At 35.0% G+C, this 19,997-nt stretch overlaps 1 protein-coding gene and 1 long non-coding RNA gene across 2 annotated transcripts; one reads left to right on the forward strand and one right to left on the reverse strand.

Annotated features, from left to right (window-relative positions):
- Positions 1 to 7,414, forward strand: LOC140872412 (uncharacterized). The gene is made up of 7 exons (XM_073275206.1): positions 1 to 132; positions 1,025 to 1,114; positions 1,256 to 1,320; positions 1,425 to 1,505; positions 1,669 to 1,753; positions 2,046 to 2,110; positions 7,145 to 7,414. Exons 2-7 carry the CDS (start codon positions 1,080 to 1,082, stop codon positions 7,159 to 7,161), a joined length of 348 nt encoding a protein of 115 aa, XP_073131307.1. The 5' UTR covers positions 1 to 132; positions 1,025 to 1,079; the 3' UTR covers positions 7,162 to 7,414.
- Positions 2,305 to 4,375, reverse strand: LOC140872673 (uncharacterized). The gene is made up of 3 exons (XR_012147879.1): positions 3,840 to 4,375; positions 3,736 to 3,763; positions 2,305 to 2,615 (listed from the first exon to the last, which is right to left on the reverse strand). It is a non-coding gene; the product is annotated as an uncharacterized lncRNA (long non-coding RNA).
- Positions 7,415 to 19,997: the final 12,583 nt, after the last annotated feature.

The raw sequence follows: 19,997 nt of genomic DNA on the forward strand, positions 1-19,997 counted from the left end.
CCTATTCCTACAAACAAAGCAAACACAAGCATTCCAGTACTACGGCACACAAAGGCATTCTTCTCTACCAAAATTCTCTGCAACATAAATCACCCCCATCTCGCTACGGAACTCAAAAACGTTCTTATCAAGGTACCATTCTTCATTCACATTGTATCTCTAAAAAAATTCACGCACAAAGTGTCTGAAGGGGACAACCCTTACACTCAAACAACGACCTTAATTTGTGTGGGATCCGGAAAATTTTCCAATTTGGTTGAATAATCTTGTAATGTTTGATATTTATACTACTTAATAAAATTTACAAGATGTTTGCCCTCAAAAAAAATAATTCACGTTCCCTGTGTACTTTGTTCTCCTCAAATTCCCAAGGTCACACCACATATATATACAATCAATTGCATTACAGCCTCACCAATTAACGTTATATGCGATATATTTGTGTACTACTAATTCAATTCCAATAAAATATATTATGAATTTTAAAAAAAATCTCATTATAGTTTTGTATTTAATTTTAATTCTAATAAAATACATTAACATATTATGAATGAGATATATTTCTTAGTTCATATTTATTTAAGTTTATCAATTAGTTTTTTCATAATAATAATAATTACAAACTATTACATCAATTAAATTTCATTCATATCATCAGTAAATGCAACGAAATGATTAAAATGATATATGTTCTCTTCATAATATATATTAATCATGTTATAATGATGGATATCACGTACAATCATTTCTATATTCATTGAAAATTAGCTTGTACAATGCTTAATGAAACTCAAAATTAATTTCTTCTACCTTATAGCAGGTTAACAATTATCTATATCAACTTTATAAAATTATTAAGTATTTTATAATTATATTATTTACCCTTTCTTCCATACAATTTTATGAAATTAAAACTTCAATTTAATTTAAGAGAGAATGATTGCAAATACTTTACAAGTAATATATTTTAATATATTTAAATATTATAAATTATAATTAATTTTCTTCTTCATTTTCATCTCAGGTCCTAAAGCTGCATAAACCCATATTTTTTCATCAAATCAAAATCAAATTATAGCATGGGCCGAAAATCTTCAATATTCTCAGACAAAAGGTACGATACAACATTTTTCCTATAATTATTTCTTATTGTAGCATTTTACCCTTAATTTTTCTTGTAATGAAGTTCTTAATGGGTACAAAAATATCAATTTTTTCGAATTTATGATAGTTGATTTAATTTTTTATTCAACAGGTTATTATTCGAAAGTAGCATTTGCAAGGCTGTCGATAATATGACATCAAATTCAACCTCGCAAGGTATATGTATCTTCACAACCTATTATGAACATCACTTCAAAAAAAAAAAACTTGCAATTCCTATTTGATGTTGTTCACTGTATTAATATTAGAGTCATTCGCAGCAAGTGCCTCAAAAGTTAAAAAAGGGTCTGAGGACGCATCCAATCTCAGCAAGAAAAGAAAAGAAAGAGATTTCAACTCAGGTTTCCCAAATTTCTTTCATCATTGTGTTTCCAATTGTCATAAATTGTTATGTGTTTTTAAAAAATGATCTTCCCATATATTTATTTCTTCATTTCTTATATGTGATTTTGTACTTTAATAATTTCTCAAAATCATTTTATGAAAAAATAAACAAATTTGCAGAAAGTGCCTCCAAAGGCAAAAACCGATCTGAAGACGCATCTGAGCCAACAAAGAAAAGAAAAGAAAGAAATTCCAAATCTAACAGGTTCTCCAAATTTTGTTTTATCATTGCGATGCGTATTGACAATATAAAATATAATAATTACTTTTTTATTTCCTTATTATCGTTTTAAACACTAGATCCTCAAAAATATTCCAAAGAAAAAAAAGTTGGTTACACTCGTTCTAACATTTCTATACAATTTCATTTTGGTTGTGCATTGTTAGTAATTTTCCGAAAAACATCTATTGCATCTATATTTTTTTCCTATCAATATTATACATTACAATATATGCCTAAAATGATGTTCATTTTCATTTATTTATTTTATCAAAAGGGTATTATCCGATGATGCCAGCTCTATGCCTATTGATTACATGCACACCAAACAGCTGGCACAAGGTATATTTTTAAGATAAAAGTTTCATATATCCTAGAATTACCAATTACCTCGCTTTTTATATTTCAAGCTGTTAACTATAATAATTATTTGCATACATATTTGCAGTAAATACTTCAGAAAAGGACAATGCAATATCCAAACATTCAAATTCTCTTATCCAAGCTTGTCCTCAACAGATTAAAAATGCATTACAACCAAGAAAAAAAAGGAAAAGAGAAAGATAACGTCACGTTACTCATTGCTGTAAAATGACTAACCTAATTCTGCGGTCATCGGTATAGTCAAAAAAATCAAAAAGCTGATCAATGTCATCAAGCCAACTTTCACAATCGACGGAGTTCTCGGTACCCGTCAAGGTCGGCGGTCGAAACGATCGAAATCTCTTCAGCAAAATTTCCATAGGAGTGGCTGTCGCATCCATCCGCTCACCCTCAGTACTACCCTGATCCATCGGAGTAGTAAAAACTGGTCGTCCTCTGTTCGAACCTCGTCTAGGAGCCATATCTGATACCAAAGGAGTTAGGACACAATAACTCAATTCAAATAATTCGGTTTCCAATCATTCCTCTTTCTCGATTAATCCAACCTTCTCGAGGAGATTCAAATTCGATCCAGGAATTCCAACAATTGATATCTCAAGTAATTCATGCTTTAGAAATTAAATCACAAATCATATAATTCAATTAATTTAAGAATCGATAAAGCATGTTCGCACGTATTCAAATAATCATTTAAACAAATCATTCACATGCGAGAATTCAATTCATGCGGACTCGATCTACCCCGCTCACTCTAGTTCAGTCCAAGAAACTTATCGCTCTGATACCACTTAATGTGAGACCCCGTTTTTAATCATCTAATCTCGGGATAAACAATAATTAAGCATATAAGATCCAAGATTAAAAGCAAAAGAATTTTTTTTTCGGATGAATAGTGTCGCGCTCGATCCTACGAGTTCGTAGGATCGAGCGCACCCAAAATGTGCTAGGTGCTGGTGAATAGTGCTGCGCTCGATCGCACGAACTCGTGGGATCGAGCGCACCAATTATTGCAAACTCACTGCCTCAACAATTTAAGGGCCGCGCTCGATCCGACGAAATTGCGCGATCGAGCGCGCCCTCTGCCCAAAAAACCTCAGAAACAAGGCAGGCTTCCAACAATTCAAACACCATACAATTCTTCAATCTAAAACATGGGGAATTAAAAGGATATGCATGACTTTAAAATCAGGGATTATCAAGTCTGGATAATCAAAGGTAATCTGGTTATTCTCTTCTTCTGATTGGGATCCCGAGGACAAAATATACACCAATCACACCGACTCTCCCTTCGGGGTGGATAATGCATATTTCAATCCTCTAGACTCTACAGCAAATAGAGAGGGTTACGTCGGTCATTGCAGTAATTCGTCTGCCAATGCCCCCTACTATAGTTCTCAGAACGTCTATCTTAAAAATGAATAAAGTCTATAGGCTCAATATGAATGCAATGTCAAACAAAATTCATTCAATAAATTCAAATAAATCAATTATCAATTAACATGCAAGTATGTGATTTTTTCGGAACACTCGAATCAAGTCGGATTCGAGTCACTCGTTCCATTCCAGTCTAAGTCATCTTATACCTCTTCTCAAGACGTCGATGCTCCAAACCTGAGAACAACAATGATTCTTCAATCACGATTCCTTATAATATCCTTTAACGATTATAAGAAAGTCGATACTATACCGTCTCCAATCTCTAGAAATCTTTCAACTTCTGCAAATCTCGTAAATCACGGCCTTCAACTAAATCTGTAACAGAGATAATAAAGGCTCGAGATCAATAACGATATCCACATTTGACTGGAAGCGGTTCAATACAATCCAAACCAAAACTATAGCCCAAAACTCGAATCGGCGGCATAACGACTATCACTGATCAATTCGAAACCACAGACAACAGTTAATCAATACAAAGAGCTCAAAATAATATCAATACAACCAAAATGGCTCAAACCCAACAAATCTCCAAAACCCAAATTTTGAATAATCTTCCAAAAAATAACAACAATTCCGAACGACGCTCAAATTCAAAACCGACTGAAAATAAACGATCAGAACTCTGCCAAGAACAACATACTCGAAACTCAGCCGATTCTAACAACATCCGAAAAACAAAACGTATCTGATCGGAGAAATACTTACGGTATAACGGAGCTCTCGTTGCCGTGATCTCTAATCTGCCTTCAGAATTAAATTCCAACGGACAGATCGAGCTCGAGGTGAAATCTGAGAGATCAAAGAGGCGTCCATGGCGTCTGGAGAGGGAGGAGGCGGCTTGGAGGGGAAGGGAATGGGATTGAAAAGTCAAAAGGGCTTATAAATATCTAACAAATCCCAAATTTGCATTTTATTCCCTGAAAAATTCAAAATTTGCAAAAAAAAATCCTGATCAAAATCAAGTCGGCTTTTGAACTCTGTAATCTTTGATTATCTCAATTAAACTCAATTAAAATAAATTCGGGGCGTTACAGATTGGTTTATCTTTTGGTATTTTAGTTGAAGGAGGACTCTAGTTTATTATTTATAAAACTTACCTTACATTCTTGTAGTTTTGATATTTGATAAATTCATAAAAATCGAGAGTTTTCTCTCAATCTGACATTTGTGATACTTTGATTCACATCAGTTTGGAAGTTCAATTATATATCGAGCATCCTTTAACATGAATTTTGTAGCAAAAAAAATGGAATTAATGCACATAGCCTAACTTATGATGCTATAAATTGGAATTAATAGGTGAGTTTTTATATAAAATTTCACGTACTAATAATGGATGCAAAATCAAATAATAATAAATTATTAAGATACCAAATAGCTCAAAAATAAATAATAAATACTAACAACTTACTCAACCAGCAATCGAAATAGCCCAACATCCTAAAATTTTGTTCACGCGTAGCTCTCATTAGGGCTTTGAATAGGTCGGGTTTGCGAAACTTTTTGAGCTCGATAATTAATACCTAGACTGCAAAAGCAAAAACATTAAGACGTACATCTACCCACTTGGCCACTTCTCGTCCAACAAATCTATACGTACGTTGTCTTCAAACATATATAGCTACAATTCAAGCATAAACAAGTCGAGCATGTTAAAAAAAATTTAGAGCTCGAGTTCAAACTAAATTAAGGTCATATTCGAGCTCGTGTCATTGGTCAACTTGTGAGATCATATTATGTTTTACCTTAATAAGTTAGGTGAGTCGGCTCGAAAACTCGTAGCCTACTTCTTAAACTTGAGTTCTGACTCAAGAACTAATCCTTAATTAACTCATCAAGTTAGTAAATCGGCTCGATTCACTATACATCTCTGGCTCCATACTAATTAAATATCTTATATTTTGTTAAAAATATTAACAACAAAAGAAAAAAGAATATCGGGGGTGCATATATATATATATATATATATATATATATATATATATATATATATATATATTTATTGACAATTAATATTGAGTAAGTATTTACGTGTTTGAAAACGAGTTCTAATCATGTGCCTTGCAAGTCTCATTAAATTAAAGTTAGTTGATAATTAATTCGTTAGCTGGACAATATTGAAGCAGAAAGATTTATAGGTGGAGTACTTGAAAACGTGCTTGAATATTAAGGCATTTTTACACGAAGTGATATCCCATCTTATATTTAGTGAAATGTGTGACGTGGTTGCGACGTTGCCTCTATTCTTACATTAAATATATAAGATTATATATTCCCAATATGGAGTCTATTCAAATTTCATTATTATTGTTATTAATTGTTAGTATTACAAGAGTGTAAATTTAGAAAGACATTCAAATTAATAATCAAATCATGTAATTACGTAGTGTTAGGATGGAATCGTTCAATGACTTTGATGAATCCTTAACTTAAGTCCGCGTTATTCTTAAGGGTAGTTTTTCGGTATACCTTATTATAAATATTGGTTTGAAAAAAATTCATACCGATATCGATAGTAAAATTTTGAAACTTTGGTACGAAAAAAATCCATATTGATACCGTATAGATACCGAAAAAAAATTTGGAATACCGAAAAAATGTCTGTATATCGAAAAAATTTCGGTACGATATGCCAAAATTTCGGTATTTGGGTACGATATGTCAGCCCTAGAACTTATTCTTTAAGCCTTTTCCAAATTCATGAATTTCAAATAATTAAACTTTAATTTAAGTCGCTTCACTTCTATTTCAAATCCTCAAGTTAATTCAAATCAATTATTCTGAAGCCATTGCTCAGTTCAAATCGATTAGTAAAGGGTTAAAGTTAGTTTGTCAAAAATAAAAATAAAAATTTTAAAATTAAAGTTAGAGGCGGGGAAGTGGTCACGCCCCTCTTAGTCACGTAGCTCGGCTAGTGCGACTGTGCTCATCAATTTTAGAGGTCACTATGACATCAATCAAGTGTAATTAAGGTCAAAGGAAGCCATCAATTATTAGGACTTTTTATTTTTTATTTTTAAGAAATAATAATTAGGACTTTTAAATCCAAGGAATAGAGAAAAAAATATACATCAAATAACGTATCACATGCACCATATAAATGTAGTTTTTTTAGTAACGACCTCTATGATCGTATGTATTTAGTTGTTATATGAAAAATTAATATCATGTCATCGTCAAAATTCATCGGTTTTTCACTATTATTTCATTAACAACTGATGTATTGATATTTATTTCTATTTTCTTTCTTTGAAACATTAGTATATATTAATACTAGGATCTTTCAGTTATTTTTTTAATTATCTATCCTTCAGTTTTCCCATCTTTCATTGTATAAGTGATTGGAGTTACATTGCTGCCAGCCTGCCACTACATATAAATTTTGTTAAAAATAGAAAATATTTGATTTATATATGGATCGAATCAATACGTTTCATAAATATAGATTCATGATACGGTCTAATAAGAGACAAACTTATTATTACGATGCTTACGGACAATGAATACATTGTGCATTTGTGTTAATGAGATTCTAGCTCTAATGTGCGTCAGCGTTTCTGGTCCAATGATCATCGTTGACCCAAATACTATTATTACTGGAGCGACTTTGAAGTCCTTAGGAGCTGGTGAGTGGAGGAGTCACGTGGTGGAATAAAAACAAAAGATGGGATTAGATTCGGGTGTGTCGGAATTAACATATATTGCCCCGGGAACTCAACAAGCCTGTCTTATCCCTTGAAATTCCATTTTATATGTGGGGGCAGTTGGCATATTAGCAGATAACGATGATGTATAAAAGAATCGGAATCTCTCAAGAACGGAGAGTCATAGGTCAACATTATTTTTACTTTTCTACATATATAATATAATATTCTAGATTCGAGAAGGGTTGTTGATCCATTGGTCAATCCCTCCATAATATATACATTTATATACAAAAAATCATATGAAACATCTCATAGGTCGATTTCGTGAAATGTGTCTTCTGTTTGATCCAATGAATTATGTTTTTATGTCAAGAATATTATTTTTCATTGAAAACATGGATCATATTGACCGCTCTCATGGATATACTTTCGAACGACGGTCTTACATTAAATATACTCTAATGTTATATGTTTGATAATTTTAAAATGCTTTCAATTGTTAATTCTGATCTTATTAGTTATTACCATGGACCTCTTGATCCAGTTGCATAATATTTTCTCCACTATGGGAGAGGCTAGAGGATTAAAAACAAAACAAAACAAAACATCCTCCATTAATTGTATATCCTCCCTTAATTGTATATGTTATGAAGCAAGAGAGTTTTATAATTTTATAGTAACTATTTTTTTATGTAACTTTTTTTAGTATAAAAAAACACCCCACTAAATACACAATCTTTTTTAAAATAAAACTATCATGAAAATCTATTTTAGTAAATTTATTATTTTGTCTATATCTAATATATCAGTTCTCAAAATCTTTATTATTATTATAATTTAAAATATTCATACCTATATATAATTCTATATTTTTATATCATATATATCATGACTCTTAAAAAAATATATTAATATATATAATTTATTAATTTTAAAATAAAAAATATCGTGTTTAAATAACTATTCCAAATCCAACCACCCACGTGTACTAAAATAAATTAATAGATTTCTCAAACATATATATATATATATATATATATATATATATTAGCGTCTCTTGCACGCGATGCGCATATACATAAATTTTTTATGTTAATTAATTTTCATGTTATTTTTAGAACTCAAATGATAAATTAGATATTCAAAAGTTTAAGAGTGATAACTATCTAATATAAAATTTTAAAAATATAAACAAAGACAGCGAGTATCATTTTGATAAATAAGATAATATCTAATTAATAAAAAAAAGATGAGACCATATATAATGACTAATTTGTCTAATAATTTTGGTTTTTTTGGTAATTAAGTTAGGATATAATTGTAGTTTCATCTCAAACTTTACCAATTAATTAAAAGTTAGTTACTTAAAGGATCTTTACTATAATATATATATATATATATATATATATATATATATATATATATAATTTGTTTGACTTACATAACAGTACATAACTTAATTTCTTAAATTTTAAAGGGAAAATAATTTTTTTTCATTAACTTGTTAGTTATTTGGTTTTGGTCCATTAATTTTTCAAATTTTGGATTCAGTATACTAACTTTCAATTTTTGATTATTTTGGTCCAATTAGAGATGTGATAGTTTGACATGTCAGCACTTTCCATTCATCATTTTCTGGGTTTAGTCTATGCTATTTCATTCGGGCACTGCCCGAATAAGGATCCAACGGCCCACATTTTTTGCATTTGAGATGTTCACATGAACCTCTCAAATGCAAAAAAATTGGGCCCTTGGATGTAGCACATGGGCAGTACCCATATGCTAGCATAGACTAAACCCATTTTTTGGTCTCACAGCAGCATTTTCTGGTGTCGCGTCAGAAACTAAATGTCACGCCCCGAGATCGGAACGTAGCATCGGCGTTGTTAACAATTTTAAATCGTAAAACAACAAGCCTTGTAGTGTAAAAATAGCCTTCAACCAGTATTTTACAAATCCATAAACGTCTTTACAATATCAAAACATAACAGTAGCGGAAACGAAATATAAAAGATAATAAAACTAGTAAGACTGCTAGCATTTTCATCATTCTAGACTTGATCACCAACCCCAGAAAGTGTGTTGCTCATCATCATCCAACTGCTCTTCGGTATCTGGGAAGGGAAGTAAGGGGGATGAGTGTTTTGGGAAACACTCAGCAAGAGGGGGGCCAATCGTACATGCAAAAGTTGAATATACATATATATAGGAGTTCAAAGGGAGCATGTTCCAACACATGTCGCAACATAAATCAAGACAAGGCAAAACTTGAAACTGAGCATCAATACATATCATGAATGGAACATAAACTTAGACATAGCACTGTTATTCATCTCGTTAATCATGGCTACTGATCAGTCCCTAATTTTTACTCCTCTAAGGGGGCGAGGCCATAAACGGTTATTATAACCCACCGCATCAGGGCCATATAATATCTTATCATGTTTTCAGAATTCTTTACCACTTCTTAAGTCGATTTCTAACAGTGCATAACAAGGAGTTTCATGGAATAACTTGTACATAATTCAAAGACATATTAAACAAGAGATGTACGATTGAACTTTCACAAACAAGATCATGAACGTTTTTAAAACATATATAGGTATAAGCCCTCTTACCGTATTCGATTTATAACAAATCGTGCAGAAGTTTGAGTTGCTCGGTTCTGGACAGAAAATGCGGTTCCCTGATCAACTTTGGCACTGCTTCTTAGATCAACCTCGGTCAGCTTCTTGGCTTAGCCTTGTTGTAGATGATTGCTTGAAACTGGAACAAGAAGTATGCTCGAATTTGGACAGAGTTTCTGCTCCAACCTTGACAGAAATTATGCTCAATACTTGGACAGAAGCCTGCAAGAATTATGCTGCTTCGAATGACAGAGCTGAAACCCGAAATGTGGAGTGGTGGTGCTCGAATTTTGTGTGATTTCCTTGGGGTTTCTGCCACTATTTATAGGAAAAAATCAACAGGTGAAGGGTCTCCTCATTCATGACCAATAATGTTCATTAACAGCCATGATTCCTCATTATTTCAGCTGTTACAACCTCTTGGTTTCTAGCTGTTGCAAATCCTTGGCTGATACATGCAACATTAATCTGCATACTCAATGTGGCTGTTACAATTCCTGCCTATGGCTTAGCCTTGCTGTAGATGATTGCTTGAAACTGGAACAAGAAGTATGCTCGAATTTGGACAGAGTTTCTGCTCCAACCTTGACAGAAATTCTGCTCAATACTTGGACAGAAGTCTGCAAGAATTATGCTGCTTTGAATGACAGAGCTGAAACCCGAAATGTGGAGTGGTGGTGCTCGAATTTTGTGTGATTTCCTTGGGGTTTCTGCCACTATTTATAGGAAAAAATCAACAGGTGAAGGGTCTCCTCATTCATGACCAATAATGTTCATTAACAGCCATGATTCCTCATTATTTCAGCTGTTACAACCTCTTGGTTTCTAGTTGTTGCAAATCCTTGGCTGATACATGCAACATTAATCTGCATACTCAATGTGGCTGTTACAATTCCTGCCTATGACAAAAAACGTGGCTTCACATTCCTCCCACCTTGGAAGAAGTTTCGTCCTCGAAACTTGGATTGACTTGTTCTTCAAATAGGAATGGATACAGGTTGCGCATATTCTCGTCCAATTCCCAAGTGGCTTCCTTTTCCGTGTGCTTAGACCACTGAATTTTCACGTATGGAATGGTTCTTCTTCTCAAGACTTGATCCTTGGTATCCACTATTCGTATTGGAATCTCTTCATACTTGAGCTCCTTATTTAGATTCCATTCAATTACCAGAGGTTCAATTTCAAGGACATGACTGGGATCTGGGATGTACCTTCTTAATTGAGAAACATGGAAAACATTGTGAATCCTTGACATATCTGGTGGTAAGGCCAGTCTATATGCCAAGGTTCCTACTTTGTCCAAAATCTCGAATGGTCCGACATATCTGGGATTCAATTTTCCAATTTTACCAAATCGAACAACTCCTTTCATGGGTGAGATTTTTACATACGCTTTTTCACCTTCTTCAAATTTCAACGGTCGTCTCTTCATATCAGCCCAACTCTTTTGTCGATCTTGAGCAGCTTTGAGTCTTTCCTTGATGATGGTTACTTTTTCTACCGTTTCTTGAACTAGTTCAGGTCCCGTTATGGTTTTCTCTCCTACTTCATCCCAGTATAAAGGTGAGCGACACTTCCTCCCATATAATGCTTCGTATGGTGTCATACCAATACTGCTGTGGTAATTATTGTTGTAAGCAAACTCGATTAAAGGCAAGTGTTCACTCCAGTTTCCACTAAAGTCTAGAGCACAAGCCCTTAGCATGTCCTCCAATGTTTGGATCGTTCTCTCTGTTTGGCCATCAGTTTGAGGGTGATAAGCCGTACTGAGAGTGACCTTGGTTCCCATGACATTCTGAAAGCTTTTCCAAAATCTGGATGCAAACCTCGGGTCTCTATCTGACAAAATACTAGCAGGTACGCCATGTAATCTTACTACATTGTCCATGTACAGAGTAGCTAGTTTATCCAGGTTGTAATTCATGCGGACCGGTAGGAAATGCGCTGTTTTTGTAAGTCTGTCTACAATTACCCATATTCCGTCATGACTCTGCCGTGACTTGGGTAAGCCGACAACAAAATCCATAGAAATGTGATCCCACTTCCATTCTGGAATTTCCAACGGTTGAAGTAATCCTCCAGGTCGTTGATGTTCAGCTTTAACTTTCTGACAGACCTGACATCTAGACACAAACTCAGCAACATCCTTTTTCATTCCATTCCACCAAAAGTTTCCTTTTAAATCTCGATACATCTTGGTGCTGCCGGGGTGGATTGAAAATTTTGATTTGTGTGCTTCAGACATTACCTCATGACGAAGATTATCAATTTCGGGTACACACAATCGTCCTTTCATCCACATAACTCCATTGGAATCTATTTCAAGATTTGGTGCCTTTCCTTCTCCTGCTTGCTCCTTGAATTTTGCTAAAGAAGGATCGTGGCTCTGTTTCAACTTGACTGTTTCTCGAAGACATGGTTGTGCTGAGAGTGAGGCTAAGATTACCTTACCCATGTTCTTCCGACTTAGAGCATCAGCTACCTTATTTGCTTTTCCAGGGTGATAGCTTATTGTCAAGTCATAATCCTTCAATAGTTCAATCCACCTTCTCTGTCTCATATTCAATTCTTTTTGAGTAAACAAGTACTTGAGACTTTGATGATCAGTAAATATTTCACACTTTGCACCGTAAAGATAATGTCTCCAAATCTTTAGTGCAAAGACCACTGCGGCTAATTCAAGGTCATGCGTAGGATAATTTTGCTCATACGGCTTTAATTGTCTTGAAGCATAAGCAATTACCCTTCCATCTTGCATGAGTACGCATCCCAATCCTGACGCGTCGCTATAGATGACAAAATCCTTGCCTTCAGTTGGAAGTATCAATACTGGTGAAGATGCCAGCTTTTTCTTCAGAATTTCAAAGCTCTGTTCACACGTTTCATCCCAGTTGAACTTAGAGTTCTTTTGTGTGAGTTTGGTGAGAGGTATAGCTATCGAAGAAAAACCTTCCACGAATTTTCGATAATAGCCAGCCAAACCTAGAAAGCTTCGGATTTCAGTTACAGTTTTTGGTCTAGGCCAATCCATAACTGCCTCCACTTTCTTGGGATCCACAGATACTCCGTCTTTAGATATTATATGGCCCAAGAAGGTGACGCTCTTTAGCCAAAATTCACACTTCTTGAATTTGGCATAAAGTTCTTTCTCTCTTAGCGTCTGGAGAGTGAGTCGGAGATGTTCTTTGTGGTCTTCTTCACTTGGTGAATATACGAGGATGTCGTCAATAAATACCACCACAAACTTGTCGAGGAACGGCTTGAATACTCTATTCATGAGATCCATAAATACTGCCGGTGCGTTAGTTAACCCAAAAGGCATCACCATAAATTCGTAATGCTCATACCGTGTCCTAAAAGCTGTTTTCGGAACATCTGCTGACTTGACTTTCAATTGATGATAGCCTGACCTTAGATCGAGCTTGGAAAAGACTGTAGCTCCTTTGAGCTGGTCAAACAAATCATCAATTCTTGGGAGGGGGTACTTGTTCTTGATTGTGATCTTATTGAGTTCTCGATAGTCGATACACAACCTCATACTCCCATCTTTCTTCTTCACAAATAGGACCGGGGCTCCCCAAGGAGATGCACTTGGTCGTATTTGCTTTTTATCCAACAATTCTTGGAGTTGCTCTCTTAATTCTTTCAGCTCTGCTGGAGCCATTCGGTATGGTGCTTTTGAGATAGGTGCAGCACCAGGTACTAGATTAATTTCAAATTCCACTTCACGGTCGGGCATTACCCCAGGAAGTTCTTCAGGAAATACATCTGGAAATTCTTGAACTACAGGAATATCTTCTAATGAAAGTGCAACTTCTTCCTTTACTTCGCCTACCACTGCTAGGTATACTTCTTCGCCACTTTTCATAGCTTTCCAAGTTTGAGAAGCAGATAAAAGGGACTTCTGCTCCTTGACTTTGCCATGATAAATGACTTCATCGAGATTTGCAGCTTTCAATTTGACATTCTTCATGCGACAATCTACTAAAGCATGGTTATTTGCTAGCCAATGCATTCCTAAAATGGCATCAAATTCTACCATGGGTAGTTGAATGAGTTCAGCTTGAAATACGTGTTCACTGATGTTAATTACACAATCTCTATGAACCCTATGTGTTTCAATTGTTTTGCTAGTGGGAGTTGCTACTCTAAAAGGTTCCTCAAGTATCTCAGGAGTAAGTCCTAACTTCTTAGCAAACCTCTTAGATATAAATGAATGCGTAGCACCACAATCAAACAGCACATAAGCAGAAGTTTTGTTGATTAGGATGGTACCTGCTACAACGTCATTTGCATTCTCAACTTCCTCTTGGGTTATGGCAAAAACTCGGGCATTCGGCTTGTTCTCCTTTGGTTTATTCGGAGTTGAACTACCTTTTGCCTCAGTTTCTTTCCTCTTGTTTTCTGGGCAATCTGCAATGCGGTGCCCAGTCTTCCCACATCCAAAACAGGCGCCAGTTGCTCTGCGGCATTCTCCGAAGTGTTTAAATCCACAAGTACTACATGGTTTGATTTCTTGATTACTTGGTTTGGAAGGAGTGCTCTTGTTTGTTCTAGTAAACTGATATGGTTTCTTGAATGGCTGTTTTCCTGTTGAAGATTGCCCCACAAGTGGTCTCTTGTTCGTGTTCTCGTCTTCCCTTCGCTTGATATCGGTCTCAGCTCGAATTGCAGCTCCCATTAAATCAGCGAAACTTGTGGCATGGTATACTGCTAAAGCTGTCTGAATACGACTGCTCAAACCTCTTTTGAAACGGTGCATCTTCAAGACATCATCAGCCATGATAGTGGGAGCATACGTTCCGAGTGAATTGAATTTTGAAGTGTATTCAACCACTGACATATCCTGAGTCTGAGTGAAATTTTCAAATTCACTCAATTTCTGCAGTTTAACCTCGGCTGGATAGTACTGTTTCAAGAACGTATCCTTAAATTGTTGCCACGTGATTGGACCAGCTGCTATCATAGGTGGTGAAACTGCCTCCCACCACTTGGCGGCCTTTTCTTCCAAGAAGGGTGTTACTACATCCACCTTGAACTCATCAGGGATCTCGAGTAGGCGGAGTTGAGTCTCGATATTCTTGAGCCAATATTGTCCAACCTCAGGATCTGGATCTCCTTTGAAGGTTTGGGCTCGATTCTTTCTCAGTGACTCGTAATGATACTTCACCCCATGCACCTGTGGTACTGCCTGTGGTGGTGGATTGCCATTTACAGGCGTGTTTCCCAACCCTTGAAGGGTGTTAGCCACAATGGCTGCTATAGCTGCCAAGTCAGCATGATTTAGGCCTAACCCTTGCGGTGGCGGTGGAGGAGGAGGGTTCCCTTCATTGTTGTTGTTGCGGTTTCTATAGCGTGGGTTACGATTGTTGCGTACTGGTCTCTCGTCCATTGTCCTACATACGTAAAAGTTTCTAAGATTCTGATAGATTTATGGATTAGAAAAATAACTTAACAAGTTGAACACATAGGTAAACAAAAGACCATTCATTGAATTTCAGAATAACAACCGAATAACAACTGATAGTTTTGGAATTGAAAGCAACAACTGATTTGGAAATAAGTGACAAGAAAACATAGCTGAATAAAAACTAATGCATCCATACTAATCTAAGTCTATAACTTCTCCATCCCCCAGAACATCGGCGGCCACCTCCTCAACCTCAATCTCTTCCGGATCTTCCTCCGGATCCTCCTCAGGTTCCTCCTCGGAATCCTCTTCTTGCAGTTGATTCACGGCCTGGAGTAGAATGGCATTATGATTATTCAAGTTTGCCACTGTACCCTGCAATTGCTGGACTTGAGCTTCCAGCTGTTGGATGCGATCTCGCATCTGTTGACGACGCTGCCCATGTTCTGCGCAGGACTGCTGCCTCAACTGCTTCTCATGTTCCACTTGTTTAGACAAGTGGCTAACAACACCAGACAGCTCTGCTATGGTGTCCTGTGCTGTCCCCAATCTGTCTTTCGACTGCTTATGTTCTATCTCAGTTGTCTCCATTTTTCCTTTCGTTTTGTTATGCTCTTCTTCAGACTTAATCACTTGGTTGCGCAGAGCTTCTTCACGAAAATGGTTAAGGTCCATGTCATCACGAAGATATATGTTGTCCCCCCTCACTTGCTCTAACTCATAGAAGTACTGGTTGGCCCTCTTCTCCCATTCACGCTGCTCACGTCTAGCAAGAACTACCTTAGCGCAAAGTCGAGTAATCTTATGCTTCTGGTTATCAATAACCAGTTGCTTCATGCGAAAGATGGAATGAGCACGAGTACGAGGAAAACTGGGCGCCATTTCCTGAAAGAAAACAAATGGAAAGGCAGGGCTTAGAACAAAAAAAAATATATATCAGAATTCAGCAATTACACAATACATGAACAGTTTGCAATAATTACAAACGAAACGGGACTTTTCGGAAAAATTTTCCAAAAATGGAAAATTTTGAGATTTTTAATTGAGCTGACAGTATCGATTGTGAGGATCACGACACAATCGACGGAATTGGATTTCGAGTTTTTTATAAAAAGTTATAAGCATTCTAAATCTTTCCTAAAACGGCAAAAACGCGATTTCGGAGGCCTAAACGAAGGAATTCGGCCAAAATCCGAGTTACATCACGACAAAATGTAATTTTGTCGTGACTTTGGTTCGTGAGATCGTTTCGGAGGGGACTACATTGGCCCTTTGGCCTACTGTGAGAAACTGCAAAAAAATTTCTAAGGTATTCCCACCCGGATTATGAACCTGACGGCTCTGATACCACAAAAATGTCACGCCCCGAGATCGGAACGTAGCATCGGCGTTAACAATTTTAAATCGTAAAACAACAAGCCTTGTAGTGTAAAAATAGCCTTCAACCAGTCTTTTACAAATCCATAAACGTCTTTACAATATCAAAACATAACAGTAGCGGAAACGAAATATAAAAGATAATAAAACTAGTAAGACTGCTAGCATTTTCATCATTCTAGACTTGATCACCAACCCCAGAAAGTGTGTTGCTCATCATCATCCAACTGCTCTTCGGTATCTGGGAAGAGAAGTAAGGGGGATGAGTGTTTTGGGAAACACTCAGTAAGAGGGGGGCCAATCGTACATGCAAAAGTTGAATATACATATATATAGGAGTTCAAAGGGAGCATGTTCCAACACATGTCGCAACATAAATCAAGACAAGGCAAAACTTGAAACTGAGCATCAATACATATCATGAATGGAACATAAACTTAGACATAGCACTGTTATTCATCTCGTTAATCATGGCTACTGATCAGTCCCTAATTTTTACTCCTCTAAGGGGGCGAGGCCATAAACGGTTATTATAACCCACCGCATCAGGGCCATATAATATCTTATCATGTTTTCAGAATTCTTTACCACTTCTTAAGTCGATTTCTAACAGTGCATAACAAGGAGTTTCATGGAATAACTTGTACATAATTCAAAGACATATGAAACAAGAGATGTACGATTGAACTTTCACAAACAAGATCATGAACGTTTTTAAAACATATATAGGTATAAGCCCTCTTACCGTATTCGATTTATAACAAATCGTGCAGAAGTTTGAGTTGCTCGGTTCTGGACAGAAAATGTGGTTCCCTGATCAACTTTGGCACTGCTTCTTAGATCAACCTCGGTCAGCTTCTTGGCTTAGCCTTGCTGTAGATGATTGCTTGAAACTGGAACAAGAAGTATGCTCGAATTTGGACAGAGTTTCTGCTCCAACCTTGACAGAAATTCTGCTCAATACTTGGACAGAAGTCTGCAAGAATTATGCTGCTTCGAATGACAGAGCTGAAACCCGAAATGTGGAGTGGTGGTGCTCGAATTTTGTGTGATTTCCTTGGGGTTTCTGCCACTATTATAGGAAAAAATCCACAGGAGAAGGGTCTCCTCATTCATGACCAATAATGTTCATTAACAGCCATGATTCCTCATTATTTCAGCTGTTACAACCTCTTGGTTTCTAGCTGTTGCAAATCCTTGGCTGATACATGCAACATTAATCTGCATACTCAATGTGGCTGTTACAATTCCTGCCTATGACAAAAAACGTGGCTTCACACTAAACAACAATTGTCGAAAACTAAAAGTTAGTATACCAAAACAAAACTTTGAAAAATTAATTAATTAATCAAAACCAAAAAAATGAATAACTTAATATTGAACCAAATTAAAACTATTTTCTCGTTTTAAATTGTGTCTACACTTTGAACTATATATTAATATCATCAAATCAAAGATGGAAACGAATAAAAAATAACTGATAAAATTCATACAGCTAATCGACCCATTATAAAATCATGAATACTACACGAGTGTATATACAAAATCAAGGACCCCAATTTAAAGTATTTTTAAAAATAAAATTTAAAGTACTTTTTTATAAACCATATATATATGTGGTCCATCTTAAATTCAATTACTTATTAAAATATCTTAAATAATTTTGGGTGTGGCGTGACATCTATTAAAGTCTATTATTCATCTAGCGAGGCCAAATCAATATATAAAACATATCAGTACAAGGGCTTTATTTATTTATTTTGAAAAAAATTGGTTAAATTTTTTAAGAAAACTAATTTTATCATCATATACCGATACGAAGATTTATATATTCTAATGAGAACCGTTTTTAATATTCTAATATAATTTGCATTTCATAATTAAAATTATTTTTTAATGGATTATGGGTTGTGCAATATATATATATATATATATATATATATATATATATTTGGAAAAGTTTATTCGATGCTAGCAATATTGAAGATATATACCACATCTTTTAGATGTTGGGTCCTTTTGTAAGCATTACGAAGTATGTGTGACATAATAGGGCCTATGTAAGTTAGCACTAACGCCACCCAAAAAGAATACAAAAACAAAGAAGGCAAATCTCGACATCGATTCCATATATATTATTTATATATGTTAAACAAAAGCAACTTGTGTATTTATTGGATATATCTTTCCTACTATAAACAATTTTAATTAATTTTATGGGCTCATGCCATTTCCCACATATTGGTCGTCTATAAAAGTATATCTAAATTAGTCGAGTTCGTAAGATTTCATGAGATAAAAACGAAAATTTTGATCAGCTCAAATTCTAGTCGTGAATACACATTAAGTGAATATAGACGTATTTGTTTAATAATAATTAATTCACCAATTATATATATTTAATTAACTAATTACAAAATAGTAATTAGTTAGGACAGAACTAGGTAATGTCACGTGCGATGGTGTAGTGTTACGACTTACGCAAGCTTCCAAATCATTTGACCAGTGACCAGAATAGCTTATTATATTTAATTTGACGTATTGTGAATTTGTGATTACTTTTTATACAATTCAAATGTAAAATAAATACGGGGCAAATGTACTTGGCAATTTGACAGAAAAAAGGTTCATATAAATGTTTCAACTTTTAATCATATTCTAAGTATCATCGTGTTAACTTATACTAAAACTCAAATTTATGTTCTCTTAATTAAAAGAAACACTCTTTAAAATAATAAAAGATTAATCCATAAATTAATATTAATAAAATTTCACGATTCTAACATAATTAATTTATAAAATTTGTATTGTACTATTAGTTAAACTTGACATTAGAATATTGAACCTACTACATATATATTCTCACGTGTTTTTAATTTCATAGAAAAATAAAATGGCATAATATATAAAAGCGTTATAAAGATTGCTCTAATGAATTTAAAACTGTTTGGGAGGGATAGCCCTATGGTTGAGTATGGCATTTAATAAGTAAATTGAATAGCCTTGACTTTTACATTTATTTATACGACTACATATGCATGCTATCCAAATTTTGCAAATTAATTCATTGCATTATGAAAATGATTAATTTAAGTATAGAAGTCCAGTAAAGCCCATTAATTAAAAATCATTTTTAACTCTTCAGTTATTATCATGTGGGATAGGGTCATCGCAATCATCCCTCCTTCAGAACGTGACGTTCTCGTAGCGGCCTAATCTCGATTCACCAGCATCGAGAATCTAGACTCCTACAGGTTCAAGACGTGTCTCCGATGATGTAGCACTTTGTCTCGCAGATTCAAGAAATGGCCTCTCATCACATAGCAACTTTGTCATGCATAGGA

This window comes from Henckelia pumila, unplaced genomic scaffold (genome assembly GCF_033568475.1).
Source record: "Henckelia pumila isolate YLH828 unplaced genomic scaffold, ASM3356847v2 CTG_466, whole genome shotgun sequence".
NCBI classification, from domain to species: Eukaryota; Viridiplantae; Streptophyta; class Magnoliopsida; order Lamiales; family Gesneriaceae; genus Henckelia; species Henckelia pumila.